The sequence below is a fragment of the Phoenix dactylifera genome, chromosome 3 (assembly GCF_009389715.1).
Source record: "Phoenix dactylifera cultivar Barhee BC4 chromosome 3, palm_55x_up_171113_PBpolish2nd_filt_p, whole genome shotgun sequence".
NCBI lineage: Eukaryota > Viridiplantae > Streptophyta > Magnoliopsida > Arecales > Arecaceae > Phoenix > Phoenix dactylifera.
This window is the reverse complement of record NC_052394.1, coordinates 5,212,346-5,228,307: the sequence shown is the minus strand read 5'-3', so window position 1 is coordinate 5,228,307 and position 15,962 is coordinate 5,212,346. Positions and strand designations below refer to the sequence as shown.

General features: G+C 39.2%; 3 protein-coding genes across 6 annotated transcripts in view; 2 read left to right on the top strand and 1 right to left on the bottom strand.

Annotated features, from left to right (window-relative positions):
* The window catches only part of LOC103702148 (E3 ubiquitin-protein ligase SHPRH), a 41,899-nt gene extending 36,702 nt beyond the window's left edge, over positions 1–5,197 (top strand). For 3 of the 4 annotated variants that reach the window (XM_008784459.3, XM_039124360.1, XM_008784458.3), the window contains 4 exons: positions 192–409; positions 2,884–3,035; positions 4,170–4,434; positions 4,545–5,197. In XM_008784459.3, coding sequence (XP_008782681.2) covers positions 192–409; positions 2,884–3,035; positions 4,170–4,434; positions 4,545–4,802 — 893 coding nt within the window. In that variant the 3' untranslated portion in view covers positions 4,803–5,197. Of the gene's footprint in view, positions 1–191; positions 410–2,883; positions 3,036–3,627; positions 3,885–4,169; positions 4,435–4,544 lie in introns of those variants that run through there. The other variant, XR_005510942.1, reaches the window with a different exon arrangement.
* Positions 5,198–6,277: 1,080 nt separating this feature from the next.
* Positions 6,278–7,561, bottom strand: LOC103702147. The gene has a single exon (XM_008784457.4). The coding sequence runs from the start codon at positions 6,932–6,934 to the stop codon at positions 6,473–6,475; it is 462 nt and encodes a 153-aa protein (XP_008782679.2). The 5' UTR covers positions 6,935–7,561; the 3' UTR covers positions 6,278–6,472.
* Positions 7,562–8,649: 1,088 nt separating this feature from the next.
* LOC103702146 (high mobility group B protein 6-like) lies at positions 8,650–11,936 on the top strand. The gene is made up of 3 exons (XM_008784456.3): positions 8,650–10,191; positions 10,339–10,407; positions 11,614–11,936. Exons 1-3 carry the CDS (start codon positions 9,784–9,786, stop codon positions 11,686–11,688), a joined length of 552 nt encoding a protein of 183 aa, XP_008782678.2. The 5' UTR covers positions 8,650–9,783; the 3' UTR covers positions 11,689–11,936.
* Positions 11,937–15,962: the final 4,026 nt, after the last annotated feature.

The window sequence follows — 15,962 nt, the reverse complement described above, 5'->3', positions numbered from 1 at the left end:
CTACTGTTATGTATAGATATCCAAAACAATTATTTATTTCCAGCTCAATCTCTTAATTTTCTATTCCTGTAAGCATGGATATTAGAGTTGGATAACATGATTTGTTTTTTGTAAATTTACTTCTCCTTTCTGATATAACTCAGTTGCATGACTCCAAATCTTTCTTTGGCACCATGGTTGTATATTTGCAGGCTGTCTTGAACTGACAGAAGTGGCTGTTGTGCATTCTGGAAAGTGTCCTCGGAAATGGATTGTGTGTCCTACATGTCGTCAACGTACGGACATTGAGAACATTGCATATGTGGCTGAGAAACAGAGTACTGGTGATGCTTTGAGAATGTCAGATGCTTGCCAGATTGAAGATGCTTCAGAAAGATCTATTTTAGTTCAAGGCTCTTATGGAACAAAGGTCTTTCTTTTATTGCCAATTATACTGCTTTTTCTTTATCAAGGTGATAGTTAGAAGAAAAGATATATGAAGAATTAAAATAACTATACATTGTAGGAATTTACCAGTTTTTGGATATTACCATTTATGATCTTCAGTTTAGTAAGAGAGTGCTAATTATTGTGCCCTCAATATTTTATGATACAGTTCATGTGTGGATAAATGACGAAAGAGTGACTAACATTCTTGTGAATATCAGGTTTGCAAATTATAAATTCTGGAAAGACTTGGTTGTGTGGTTTGTGGTAATTTATCTATGAAACCATTCACTTGCTGCTCCTGGAAGAACTGGTTAAATCATTCAAATGGTTATATGGTCTTATTAAATCATTCAAATTATTATATGGTCTTAGCTATTAAAAAAACAGTAAGAATCTGATTATAGCAATTATCAGATCGTCAAATGGATCAATTCAAGAACTGCTAAGATACCATAAACTGATTTTACATTTAAACTGATGGCTGAACAAGATATAGAGCACTATGAAAATTGAAGGCAATATATGCGAACTGGGAAAAAAAAAAGTTAAAAAGGATTTGAAGGAAAAGAAACAAGAAGAAGAGAAGAAGAGCGGGAGAAGAGGTCTTTCTGCATGGCTGGGAAGGAGGGATGTGACAAAGTTGGATGGTTTGTTCTTTGGCACTTAAAAGCTTTCAAAATGGGCTTGAGCATCTACAGACTAGGTCTTTATACTGCCATAGGTATTCAGCTTAATAGCCCGGAACTCTTAAATGGTCCATAAAGTAAGACAAGGCTTGACCATCTGACATTCTATATAATATTAGTATGTAGTATATTGCATGTACTTTGGTTGTCTTCATCAGTAACATAATTTCTCTTTAATTTACTTGAAGATGTCAAAATGTAATTGGAAACTTCAAAGTTCTCGTAGAAATGTTAGCAACTCGTCTACTTATCACTATAGAAACTAAATCTATCTATAATAAAAGTAACATAGTTTCCCTTGCTTGTTTTCTCATGCATTTAGTGTACCTGGAATCATAACCTATCCTTTATAACAGCATGCCAGTAAGACATGATACACAGGCCAGTGCAAGCATGGTATGTAATAATCCTTCACAATTTGTAGTCCATGTCTTAGGTAGAAACGTTCTATATTATTGTTACAGGAGTTGGGAGCTCAGAATTGCACAAGACACTACAATTTAGTCATTGATATTTAGATGTATTTAGGTCATGGTCGGTGGAACCGTCCTGAACCGCCCAGTTCGGGGCGTCCCGAGCCATACCGGCGGCTAATCGGATGGTTTCGGCAACTAAACCGAGATGCCATTGCCGGAAGGGGAGAAGAAGGAAAAAGAGGAGAAGAGAGAGAGAGCGGGCGAGGGAGGGAGAGGGAGAGGAAGGAAGAGAGGCCGGCCCGGGGCCAGCTGGCGGAGGCCGGGGAGCCTTCGCGTGGAGGAGGTGGAGGCCGAGGAGAGTGGAGGTGGGGTTCCGCCTCTGGTCCCCTGTTTCGTTCGAAACAGGGGCCCCGAGGGGCTGCTTTTATTTGCACATTTTAAGTTGAAGTCGGTAAACCCATTATCGACTTTACTTATTTTTTTATTTTTTTTAATTGTGCAATATTTTTAATTTCGAACGAAACAGGGACCCGGCTGCGGCCTCTACCTGTTGCCCGGGCGACGGCCTCCGCCGATCCTTTGCTGGCCCTCCGTCGGCCTCCTCTCTCTCTCTCCCCCTTGTCTCTCTCTTTTTCTCTCTCCCGTTTGCTTTCCTCTGTCTCCTCTGCTGTGTCGGTATAGGCCCGGTACGGCACGACGCATGCCCATACCTACTCGTGCCACCGAGCAACTGATACGGTGCTCGGTACAGGCACAACTGACATTGATTTAGTTTGTACTTATTCTTAAAGTGTAACTTCTCTAATCCCCTACCTTGAACAAACATAGGTGGAAAAGCAGTGTGTTCCCATGGATTAATAAACAAGCCTGGTCTATCATATTGGGATTATGATTCATTTTTCCATTTTGTTAGGCACTGGATCTTCAATTGAAACTTGTTTTCCAGTAATATGGGTATGTGTGTATATTTGTATTTATATTTATATTTATAATTATATATATTTATATTCATTATTATATTTATATTTATATGATATTATATTTATATTTATATTTTTATTGTATTTGTGATTGTGTTTGTGTATGTGTTTATGTAATGTTTAATCCTTGGTTGAGAATTTGCATTCTGGTCACTTATATAGCAGAATTGATTGCTCACCTGTTGTTTTAGACAGTTGATATGATGATAGAATAATTAAATAATATTAAGCTTCGATACGAAATTGGGTGCAAATTGCAATTATGTTTTGCATATATTTGATCAAACACCAATACATCATGTTCACAGGTTTGCATAACAAACAAAGAGAGACTAATTCTGAATCCTTTTCTATGGCTTTTTACCTGTGCAGATCGAAGCAGTCACAAGAAGAATCTTATGGATAACATCAAAAAACCAAGAGGCAAAAATTCTTGTCTTCTCCAGCTGGAATGATGTTCTTGATGTAGTGGCACATGCATTGGCTGCAAACAATATCACATACATTCGGATGAAAGGAGGGAGGTAAACAATTGGCAACTGCATTTGTTTTGAGCATCACATTTTTTTTACAATGGGAACTAAACAAGTTTTATTCTCTCGAACACGAAACCTCTGCCTTGTATTCTTGAGAATCAATTCTTACACTATGAACAGAATAGGGCACAAGAAAGACAAAAAGGATGTGAGCCACTTTTCCACTTACATCAATCAGAAACTGCTTCCCACATGATTAACTCAATAAAGCAATTTGTTGCACTGGCTCCGAGTTTTTAAATGTCGTTGGACATGTGCTTCATACCTATGAGATCATTAAGATTGTAGGCATCATCAAACTATTTTTCCTTCTCTATATGCAAGACAAAATCATGCTTTATGAATATTTCTTCTGAAGCTTGATCATTGGTTTGCAGATATTCTTCTGGCTTTTGATAGAGTTCTTAATATTCTTATCTTCTAGATATTGGTTCCTTTCTTTTGAGTAGGCATAATTTTCATAGCCATTCAACCTTCAAATTCTAATGCTGTCTCACTCTTTCATTAAATGGTTTCTTTGGACAAATCCAAAACCTTGTCTGCACTTACATCTTTGTTTTTGTCAAATTAATGCCTGCAGGTAGTTTCCAGAAAAAACATTTCCCAGGGATAGGAATTTCCTAGGAAAGGAAATAAATTTTCTGGACTTACTAGGAGAAATGTATAGGTTGGTTTCTGAAACGCTGTGGAGAACCAGCCTATATTTTTATGAGAAAAAGATTTGAAAGCACTGGAAATCAATTTCTTAGGGTTTCCATTCGGTATATCATGTGTGTACCATATGTTACTTTCTGACTACATGGTTCCCATTTCCTGCAACTGGGCCATTCTTTTTTGGTAAACATCTGCACTATTCTTTACCAACCATTTTTCTGCTTCTGTTTCATGTGTTTCCTTATCCGATTCTTACAATGGCTGTATTGTTTTAATCATTTTTTAATACAAAAAATTTCTAAATTTTTCCTTTCTTTAAAATTCAAAAAAAAATCATCATGTATCCTTTTACTAGGCCACTCTTATCTTGTGCTTTCCTTCCATGAGAACTCCCTACCCACTAGCACATGATACACCAGTATTCACAACCAGATATATGATGTACTTAGGAGCATATGCTGGCTGCAGGAAATCGCAAGTTGCAATTGCACAATTTAAAGGACAGAAACACAGTTTGTGCGGAGCTGAAAAGAACAGAAAGCAGCTCATTGAACCAAAATCCATCCAAGTTCTTCTGATGCTCATCCAGCATGGAGCCAATGGTCTCAATCTATTGGAAGCTCAGCATGTCATTCTAATGGAGCCACTATTAAATCCTGCAGCTGAAGCACAAGCTATCAGCCGGATCCATAGAGTCGGACAGGAGAAGAAGACATTCATTCATCGCTTCCTAGTATGTGCAGTGCTGTCTCTAAGTCCAATTTCTGTATCTCAGTCCAGATACACCTTTTCTTACCGCTCTCTCTCTCTCTCTCTCCCCCACATTCTTTTCCTTTCTGACAGGTAAAAAACACCATAGAAGAGAGCATCTACAAATTAAACAGGAGTAAGGCTGCAAACTCCATCATTAGTGCTAAAGTTAAAAAGTATGAAGATGAACCTGCCCTGACCCTCCAAGATGTTGAGTCTCTATTTCCTTCAAGGAGACCAGCAGAAATTCTAGAACATGGGGATGATTTAGATGGAAGTTTGAGGCATTTGCCCCCAGCTGTTGCTGCTGGTCTGGCTGCTGAGAGGAGACTGATGGAGCATCATAATTAGTTATTTTGATAGGGCCATACTTGTTGCTGCTGATCTGGCTGCTGAGGGGAGAATGATGGAGCGTCATCATGAGTTATTTTAATGGCACATATTTGTTAGGTATTCAGGATGGTAACCGGTAATAGAAGAAAGTTGGAGAATTTAGATTCATCCAACTGGTCAATAACTTTTTCGGTGGTCTGAAAAGGTTGGGAAATAAATGACAGCTTCAGAAATGAAGGCTTCCTTTTTATTCCTCTCTCAAAGCCTGTATCATGTGAATATGGAATAATGGTATTATTAATTTAATTGTAGGGTCGACTTGTTTATCTCCTGTAAATATTTACATAACCTTGTAAAAAGGAAAGAAACTATTCAAAAGGTAATCAACTTCTCAGGTTCAGTCTTTTATTTAATATGTAGCATGCCTACTTTCATGTGGCCGCTACTGCCAAGGATGCCTCATCTTTCAGTATAATTGCACCCTTATCACCAGAAGATCAAAAGTTCCACAAAAAGGAAGAAATCTGGAACCAGACGGTCCTTTTGATTTTCTTCTTGCTTTATTGTCCGCATCTCCTCGAGACAGCTACTTGGGTTGTGGGAATCAAATGATGGTGCCATTATATATTCTCCAATGTGAAACTCTTCAAGGCATGGTGGATGCTCATGTCCCGGCTAAGTAATTCCAAGCAAAAGTTGCACAAATATGAGCGAAATGGAAGTCGTCGTTCTACTTCTCTCACGCTGATCTAATCCTTTCCAAACAAGCTCTCCATTCCCTCCCTACCTCAATTTTTTTCTTGTGTGTACTCTATTTACTGGGGAACCCTGTAATTACTCGAGTTTCTTTTCTGTAGTTGGTTGGATATTATAGGAGTCTCTAGTTTGAAATGTTAATTTCCTGCAGTTAATGATGAAATCTCTATGAACAGAGACTAATTTGGGAAATGCTGAGGTTTGTGTTTCCTATAGGTAAGCAGGCAGCATGTACCCAAGTTATTGTTGGAGATTCAGAATTGCCATCTATATTGGTGTATCATTTTTCTTTTGTTGATCTTCCCCCCTTTTCCCTCCTCTAGAAGGAGCTTGGCTTTTCACATCGAATTCTTTTGTTCTTTTTGTAAGTGCGAAGATGGGAAGGCTGGTCGAAATAATTCAGAAAGAAGAATAATTTCATCGATGGAAAGATTTTTCATGTTGTATAATGATGTTTCGGAAAATAGGCGGTTCAGAAATTTTGATCAAGTGGAGACAACCTGCGAATCAATTTCTTTAACAGAGAATGTATTCTACATTAAGAAAAATGCTTATGTTGTATAATTGATTCCTCGACAATCAATTGGCTAGATTTCTAGGCAGTGGAGGGCTAGATTTCTAGGACGCTTAAAAAGGAACGATTCCTCTTTCCTCTGATTCTCAATCCAGGCGGGGCTTAAATAACATCGGTTATGGTTAGGAGCGTAGGAATTTCCTTGTAGAGAGACAACAAGAAAGGGATCACAAACTGCAATTGTGTTACTTCGAGAAACAACATCCTTCTCTATAATGTACAGAATTATTTTAAATATCAAAAGCTACATTTATCTGTTGGGCCCGACGGCCCAGACGGCCAGACCCATCCACCGCCTTCCGCCTCTCTGCCTCGCCCCTCCTCGCCGTCGGGGAGGCGGGTCCGGGCCATCAGAATCTTATTCGGTACGGTGATTCTTGCTATCGGCGGTGGTGGGCCGGCCGTTGCGGTCCTTGAGCGCCCGGAAGATCCGAGAGCTCTCGGAGAAGATGTGGGCCCGCCGGTCGTAGTCGGTGGGCGCCCGCCCCTCGTCCCTCCCCGCCATCGCCTCCTCCTCCAATCCCTCCAACTCTTCCTCCTCCTGCTCCTCTTTCCCGCCGCGGGCAGCGTCCTCTCCCTCCTTCGAGGGTCCCGGATCCTCTTCTTGGATCCGATTTTCGCTCGCTCTGGAATCCGGCTTCCCGCTCCGCGTCCACGCCGTGCTGATCCGGTGCGTCAGCGGCCGCGGCGGCCGCGCGGCCACGAACGAAGGAGGGGCGTTCGACGTAGTGACTGGAGGATGAAAGGATGAATCGGGTTTGTGGTTAAATGGGAGAGAAGGGTAGGAGGAGAAGATCGTTAAACGGTGAACAGCATCCATGGCGGCAAACGAGGCCTCGACTGGAGCTCGAGACGGAGAACTGGAGAAGGGCGTTCCTTCGATTAGTTATTATAATGGAGTCGACGGTGGGCGGTGGGTCGAGATGATGAGGACGGAGGACCGTTGCAGCAATGGGTACGTGGCACGCGGCAAGACGCGTGTTTATTTCTTGGGGCGGTACACTTTTTCATGGAGACATGCACCAACGACATCTCACCACTGTCGGCTCCTTAGCTCGCGTCCGATTCCTGGGAGAGATTGGTCCTTCGAGACCTGTGAACGGAGACGATGACGGTCTCTGCTGGCGACAAAATCTGACGTGTCCCTAAACCATATGGATAAAGAGACCGAATATAGAAGACCATTGCGGAAGAAAGAATCCATTGGAGAATTTTCCAAGGATAAGAGGCAGGACCGGACCTATATATCCTCGGAACTCAGTTTGCTTCGGATTAGAGCCGTGTCACACCATGCGTCTCACTTCCATTTCAGATGCGTTCCTCTTCTTCCTTCCAATGGTACACTTACATCTGTGCTCCTCGTGGTTCGCTCTTCCTTTAGCAAGTATAACAGTAGGCTTGAAGGCGCCAATATATTCAGATACAAATACAAATACTTTTCCGATACAAAAATTTATATTTATATTTATTTTAAATAAATATAATATGAATTAAAAATTAGAAGTATGGATATACATATAGATATAAGTTGGATAATTAAAGTGAATAACTATAGAATCAAAAATATTACTAAGTAGATAATAAATCAAATAAATAATATATTAATGCGGTTATATATATATTTTAAAAGTTAATAAATTTTATATAAAATTAAATAAGGTTACGGATATTCTTATCTATTCATATTTATTTATATTTTTTTTTTGATGAATATGAATAGCATTTGATTCCCTAATAAATATTTGGCCAAGAAAAAAGGAAGGATAGAAGCATATAAACTAGGATTAGGATGGAGACTACATTAATCAAATCTATTTGGATGATTATAATGAATGAATTATAATCACCCACTAAACTATCATTTATGGCTGTACATACCATAGATAGTGCGCATGCTCATTACCAATTAATTCTTAGTCAGGCCCTATTGTTTGGTAGTTGTTATCAATCTAATTTATGGTGTGTATAAAATTTTTGGAGGAAGGGATGGATTCCCGCTTTCAAACCTTGTATATCCTTAATGCATCGTGATGAAAAATGAGGATATAATGCATATGTTATGGAAAAAAAGGCATGCATGTAATTCTTTTTAAAAAAAAATTTGGGGTTAAATAGTAGTGGAAGCAATGCAAAGTCAGAATTCTGTTGTCCAACTCTCAATAAAAGCACCTCTCAAGAGATTGGACTTGGAATTTTCTCCAAACGAAGGAGGGCCTCAATCATTAGGTTATAATTTAATTTTGTGAATTAAACATCGATTCTTTGCCTTCCACTCCATATTCAGCCTCATGCTAGTGATCAAGGCAGGCAGATCATACACCAATATAAGCACTCAAGACCCAAGGAATAGTTTCTAAAAGCAACTCAATGGTGTAAAACGCAGTTCTATCTACCATGATTTGAATTGGCATTCTTTTATTTTATTAACAAATTGGTTGGTTTTAATACCCCTCCTCGTCAGGGGATATAAAAGTTATTCAGGGTTCTGCATTTTTCTGGATAAGTGTTATCCACACAACACTTAGAAAAATAGTCTACCTATACTTTTTTATGCATCGAAAGTAGCTCCAGAATCTATTATCTATATTCTTTTGCATTATGACTTTTCGAATAAGTTGCTAAGAGCTATCCATCTCTTCTATAATACTCTTTAAACTTCTAGGTTCAATTTGCACACTTATTATGTATTGCCCCTTTGTGATTGAAGCCCAATTTACCCTCCCAAGTGGGTAATTATTTTTGTCCATGTTATAAGTAAAGGATGCCCATGATAAACTAATATAGCAACTTTACTTCTTCTTTTTTATGGGAGCATGAGGGTGTGAGTAAGTTGGTCTAGGCGAAAGTTGACTAACTTTTTCATACTATTTTACCCCCTAAGCAATGGAGCCTAAGAAGGAATTGTCAATGGCTCTAGAGGCCAACGCACAGGTAAGTATATTTATTTTATTGCCATTTCCCACACAAATGTGAAATCTAACATGATTCATCGTCTTTGAGAAACCAAGTCCTATCTAGTCCATGCGAGGTAGTGGACTGACTTCATATGTTTGTTTCTCTATACCAAGTCTCATGTCTACAGAATTATTTTGCCATTCTTTTTCAATGATGAGATGGAAATGGAGCCATGGACCCACACACCTAAGGTGAATACTTGGACCCACACAGGAGGAAATGAGAGTAGGTATTGGCAAAAATTTTGATATTAACATAATCATTTCTACTAGGCGCACTCTCATCACATCGCCCTGTCTTTAAACCATGCCATGTTCATAAAATTCTAAGAAATGCAATCTCATAATTAAGCCCAGCTTCAGGCTTCAGGTCAACTTTGGGCCCGACCAAGGAAGCAGTGCCTGGATCCAGATCAACCAATGGATGCCCCCCGTCCGCGTCGAATTCAAATTTAGATCGCAATAATTAAAGCAGCAGTCAAAAAAGCCATCCTGCCGGCCAAAGATCCAACCAAACAAAGCTCCAAAAGCACACAAGATGCCAAAAATACCTCCAACTGGGACAAGGAGTCGCCCTTTAAGTCATTTCATACATTCCCCAGCTTCAGCTACCGTCGCTTGAAGCCCGCCCAGTAAAATAGCCGTTGCCACCTCGCTCTTTCGAATTCAAACGTTCGCCTCCGCTTCTCTCACTTTCCGTAGGATTCCGGCTCCGATGGAGACTCCGGCCGCCGGAACCCCGGGAACCCTGTCGCTTCCCCGGAGGAAGCCCTTCCAGCCCAAGAATTCTAACGCGAGTCCGTCGCCCGCGAGCCTTCCGAAGCCGAAACCGATCCGGATCTCGCCGTTGATCACGGGGGAGACGGACAAGGAGAACCGTGCGATCCACGTGGCGGGGATTGGGCCGCTGGAGGCATCGCTCGCGGAGGAGTTGGAGGCGATCCGGAGGAGGAGGTATAGGCTCCGGGTGGAGAGGGGGAAGACGGAGAGAATGCTGAGAGAGAGGGATCGAGTGTTGGAGGCGGCGATGAGGGAGTGGGAGAGGAGAGAGTGCGAGCAGAGGAGGGTGGAGTTGGAGCTCCAGAGGTTGACAAGACTCAAGGAGCTGGAAGCCTCTTGTATGGTGAGCTATTGCTTTCTTTCTGAAAAAAACTTTGTTTCTTTTCTAAATAGAGGGGATCAAAAACTATGTGGGTTTTTTTTCTTCTTTGATATCTGTTTGGTGAGTATATGATTGTTGTCTTATTGATTGGGAAAAAAACAAATACAGAGATTTACTCCAGTCAGGTCTCTTAGAGCTAGAGAAGAAGAGAAGAGGAGCACCGAAGCTCAATCACAGGTAAGTTCTATTTATGGCTCTTCTTCTCTTTCTTTTTTTTTTTTGTTTCTAATTTTCCTTCTTTTTGGTCTCTTCCTTATGCGATATTGTTGTTCATGATTTTTATGTTATTTCTTGTGAAAAGCATTTGTTTAATGAGTAAGGGAGAGCTGGTATTTTTCTCGCAATTTACACAAATGAGCATATAGCAATAAAATTCTAAGAGATTTCAGTTAGCCAGCTTAATTCCAGGACTGATGACTTAGAGTCACTATATCTTGCAATTATAAGTTGGTTTTCTGGCTGAATAGCTTCTTCCTTGAGCATTATAAATCTTCTGAATCATAATGAATAACAGGAACCTTCGATTTAAATGCTTCATCTTTAATTTTGCACTGGAAGAATAGAGGTCTCGATCTTATTAACAAGATACTGTCAGCACACGTTATAATTTGTATTTCCTATGATATTTATGAAGTGATTGAACCTAGAATGGTACGACAACAAATCATACACAACATCATCAGAAGATATCATTGCTGATTTCTTCCTCTTAAGTCTAATGGTTCCATTCTCCGAAACCATGATTTATATGTGTTGCTTAGGCAACCGGTCTGAAAGAAACCATCTACCCTCGATCCTGTTGCGTGCGACCCTTGTTACTGAGACTTGCATAAATTTTTGTTATGAATCTTCCAATACATATCCCCTCTGTTTCCATCACCAATTTCTTGATACTCAGAAGCCCTGCTGCATGCAATTTCCATTCTACTCTTTGAGCTTGACTAGTTAATATGTTTGTTTTCTTTTTAAGAACAGAGGGTAGGTAACATAACGTACATAACATACACTAGTTTACTACTTCAAACTTTGAAAACCACCCCCATGAACCCTTGACCAGCACCCTACTTAGAACTATAATTTCTTCCCATACATTAATAACGTCAACACAAGTACACAACTCATATAACATAGTGAACGAAATAGAGCAAAATCCTTTCTTCTTAGCAAAAAAAAAAAAGAAGGGTTCTTTCTTGCATTTCTAGAAGATTCTATGAGCCATATGGATTGCACCTTTGATCATGTAATAGGGTTATAACATTTAGTGCAAGGTTCGTTCATGATTTTGATCAACTGATAAGTAATGCTAGCCTAGGCCTTCGTTTTGTTGGAGGCCGAACAAATCGCAACACAATTTAAAGCTACAGTTCCCAATTTTTTTTGCAGGGATTGAGCTGTGCAGCACAAGATAATGAAGCCACAGAATCATTGTCATCCCAGGAAAAAGAAGCTGAGAACTAGTCATTCCTCATAGTTTTTCCTTTCATATCTATATGTAATCGCTTGATAGATGTTTTGTCCTTTATTTCTCGGGGTACATGTAGTTTGTGCGCCCCTGCAGTGAAGACAAGAAAATCAAATTGCTTATTTGCTGTCTTTTGCAAAATATTAGCTGAGGCATTACACCATGTAAGAACAAACAATAAGATATACATGTTATCATACTTGTTCTAAGGCCTTGTTCTTGAGGGTCATAATTTGCAAAACCCAAATATTACATTATTCATCTACCCTTCTTCAGTTCCAGCTCTAGTGGCAAAATATCAGTATATTAAAATATCTGAATATGTTCTAACATTCAATAGCGGCATGCGCTTGTTCAGAGCATGTTCCAATGGTACATGGTTGGTACACTATAACATCTTAAATATGTTGTTACATTAAATGGTCATGTGTAGATTCTAACATCAAGCTTGTTTAGGCCCTTCCCTGCTTTAGTCACAAAAAGGCTGCACACTTAGAGCATCTAAGTAGATTATAACTTGCTTAAAAGAATACATGCAGTTGACAACGTGTTTAATCAATCAGATAAGCCATGTATTGTTTATTAGTTTGACACCAGTTTATGATTCTTGTATGAGTCATTTGATGAGGTTTCTATGCCTTTATGTTAAAATATTTATAGAAGAAGAAGAAAACAAGAGAGAAAGAAGAGAAAAAGGATATCATATATCTATTCCATCACATTCGGTACACCTCAGGAGTTATATATACTAGTGTACAGACTCCATACAAGAAAAATAATATAAGCTGATATAGGATTACGCCACAAAGAAAATATTACAGGCTGATATAGATTGTTATATGATCTCTAAATCATGCTAACAAGGTCATGCTAAGAAAAAAAAAATACAGGTCAATATAGGATCACATTAATTAAAAAATATATTATGGGCTGATACAGATTGTTACATGATCCCTAATGGTTGACTAATCAAGAAAATAGGTTTCTGTACCTTTATGACATCTCAAGGAACCATAACCGATCCCTCATATCAAAGCGAGGGAAACATTGCTCAATTGATGACTACGGGAGTAAAGCAAGTTTAGAATGGCTAGAATCTTGGAGAATTTGGGGGTGAAGGTAAGATATGGTTCAATCATCCACTTCTGAGATACTAATCAAAATACAGGGAATGCACAGAGAAGCCCAACCTTTATAGAGGAAAAAGGAGAAGAATATCTAATTATGGAATACATCCATTTCTGAGAATACTTTATTTGCATAAACACATGGAATCACATACTTCTACCTGCACATAGCTAAGTGTGTTTTCTTGTCTCAGATTATTAGCATTCCCTGGCCACTTGCACCTTTGGTTGGAAAAATCTTAAATTTAGTTGTCCAATAGGGAGAAGAATTAAACATGAGAGAAAATTTCGGTTATGACTGCAAAATTACCTGAATGGTCATGTCACAAGCACGTTCTCCATGAATACCTAATCAACATCAAGTTCTCATTATCCAACTTGAAGATGTTAGCCTGATAAAAAGATGATGCATCACCAACCATTCATCTCGCAACTTACATATGAGGAAGAGAGATGTGTGACAATCACTTCAAAATCGCAGAAAGATGGATCTTTGAATGCCTCCCAAATTCGAGCACCAAGAAAATGTGTGCTCCACAGCCTTGAGATAATAATGTATACAAGTATATAATATCAACATTTCAGATCAATTGTTATGCTTAATAAAGAAAAACAAATTATAACCTACAATAAAACATTTAGACACTGTCAAAAAAATTTAAAACAAATGTTCAATTAGTTCAAGAATTCTTCCAACCATGCAAGAGATGATACATCCAACAAATGCATAAATTATTTGCATTCAGTGGGACATTAAAGAAATACAGGGAGAAAGAACATAGAGGTTTTCTATAATTTGTTGATACTCATTCCAGTGTACATGAGAAACTCTTCATTCACATGGTTCTCATCTGAGACACATCAAACTAGCCCTAAGTACTGCACTGCGACATATATCTGCTAAGCAGAGAATCTAACTAGCAGAATACAAACAACATCTAGTCCAAAGTTTCCAGGTGTACTGCGATAAAATCCACATGCCAGGGACTGCATAGTGATGTAACAAGGGATTTGATGACCAAAGACTCAGTTCACTCAACCTAAGTTCAGAATCAGAACATAAAGTTGAAGAAGTCAAAAGATATTCCTGAAAAAAGAAAGAAAGAAAGAAAGAAAGGAGGGGAAGAAAAAGAGCCAGAGCCAGAGCCAGAGAGAGAGAGAGAGAGAGAGAGAGAAGGGAGGGGGCGAATTTCCACAAGTAGTTCTGCAATTAACAGAACTTACAGTGTTTGTTGCAGTTTAGGCATGTCCACAAAAGTTGCCATTATCCATTGTGGTATAAAAATATCTAATTCATCGAATTTTGTTTAGAAGAACCAAACACATGGCCGTGGAGAATTTGCTCTACATTTGTGAGTGACAGACAGTATATGGATTCTGGTCTTGCTGGATTTTGGTAAATCAAGTCATTCTTGTCTAAGTGGCTGCATGGCGGGAATGATAAAAATCTAGTTGTGACAACTTGAGACATGCAAGTGCATGCATGCATACATATACACATATACTTGAAGTCTTGAAATGATGATTTATTATAGTCAAGCGTAGCCAAACCTATGAATGGAACATGAATGAGAGAGAGCCGCCACAGCAAGGTGAGTTGGCTGTGAATTACAAATTTAATGAGAAAAGGTAAAGGTAAATTAAATAGGGTGTTATTGTAAAGGAAAAAAAAACGTGGACCGTTCCCCTTTCCTTCTCTTCCATTTTGACGGAGAAGAGCAAATTTTGCAAGAGTTTTTGGGAGCCTTGACGCGTCTTCCCATCAGAGCTACCAGACAGACACTCTCTACAAATTCGCTGAAAGAAAAATCCACACTTTCTTTCATCCCAGCAATCCTTGATTCCATTGCATACTTTCTGTCAATCCCTTTGCAAAACCTATGTTTGAAGAACATGATGGAGAACTAATATTCGCTAAACAAGATGATATATTTTACCAAAAAAAAGATGTAAAATTTTGTGAAAGGCACCAAACCAATCAGGAAGGGGAACAAGGGGAGCTACTGGCACAAAATATACATGTTGGGTGCTTCAAATCTTAATTCCCATAGTCTCCGATATCATGATTTATATATAGAATATATGATTTAATATAGAATATAAATTAGAATAGATGAAATTAAGGATGTTCTTAGAAATTCTTCTTGGAACCAGAGTGTGAGGCCCAATAGTTCCACATCGGAAAGACTCGTTTCAGAGCCTGGGTATATGAGGCAGGTATCTCCAAATCCTGCAGACGCGTTTTCGGATGAAAACAAAACTGGAGAGGGGTAAAGGACGCTTGCATGAAGCCTCGGAACCGGACAATATCTGGCAGGGGAGCCCCGTATTCCCCCCTCATGTGGCTCCCATGTGGGCACTGGGTGCCTCACGTGTCCCGCGCAGACAGAGGCGTGACATTTGGTATCAGAGCCGAGGACGGATCTTGTCTGATGGTGGAAAGAGTGTGAGGCCCAATAGTCCTATATCAGAAAGACTCGTTTCAGAGCATGGGCATATAAGGCGGGTGTCTCCAAAGCCTGCAGACGCGTTTTAAGGGAAAAATAAAATCGGAAAGGGGTGAATGATGCTTGCGTGAAGCCCCGAAACTGGACAATATCTGATAGGGGAGCCCCGTGTTCCCCCCTCATGTGGCCCCTACGTGGGCACTGGGTGCCTCACGTGCCCCGCGCAGGCGGGGGCGTGACACGGAGAATCTAAATAATCAAAAAGTTGGAACAGAAGCAGTAAATGAAAACAAAGTATATTTAAAGAGAGAGGATGGAAGAAGAGGATGAATAAAGTATATTTACTTTGCTAGTTTTGGATATATTGAAAAGAATAAATTAAAGTATTTTAATTTTAAATGTAAGATGAAAAATACTGTATTATATTATATTATAAAGATTAAAAATCAATAAAGACATATAAATGGATATATGAAATAAAGATATATGAAGTATAATAAGAATTGTAAGATATATTCAAAACAATAAAATAAAGCATGCTTATTCTTGTTTTCGTACGGAGAAAAATGATTAGTTTTTCATATGAAGGAATTAAGAGATACGGCAATGTTTCTGGAGTAACGCATAATTTTATAAGTAGAATAGTGAATGGTCCCAGCACTGTATATTTCTGTTCAAATCTTTCACTGCAGCATG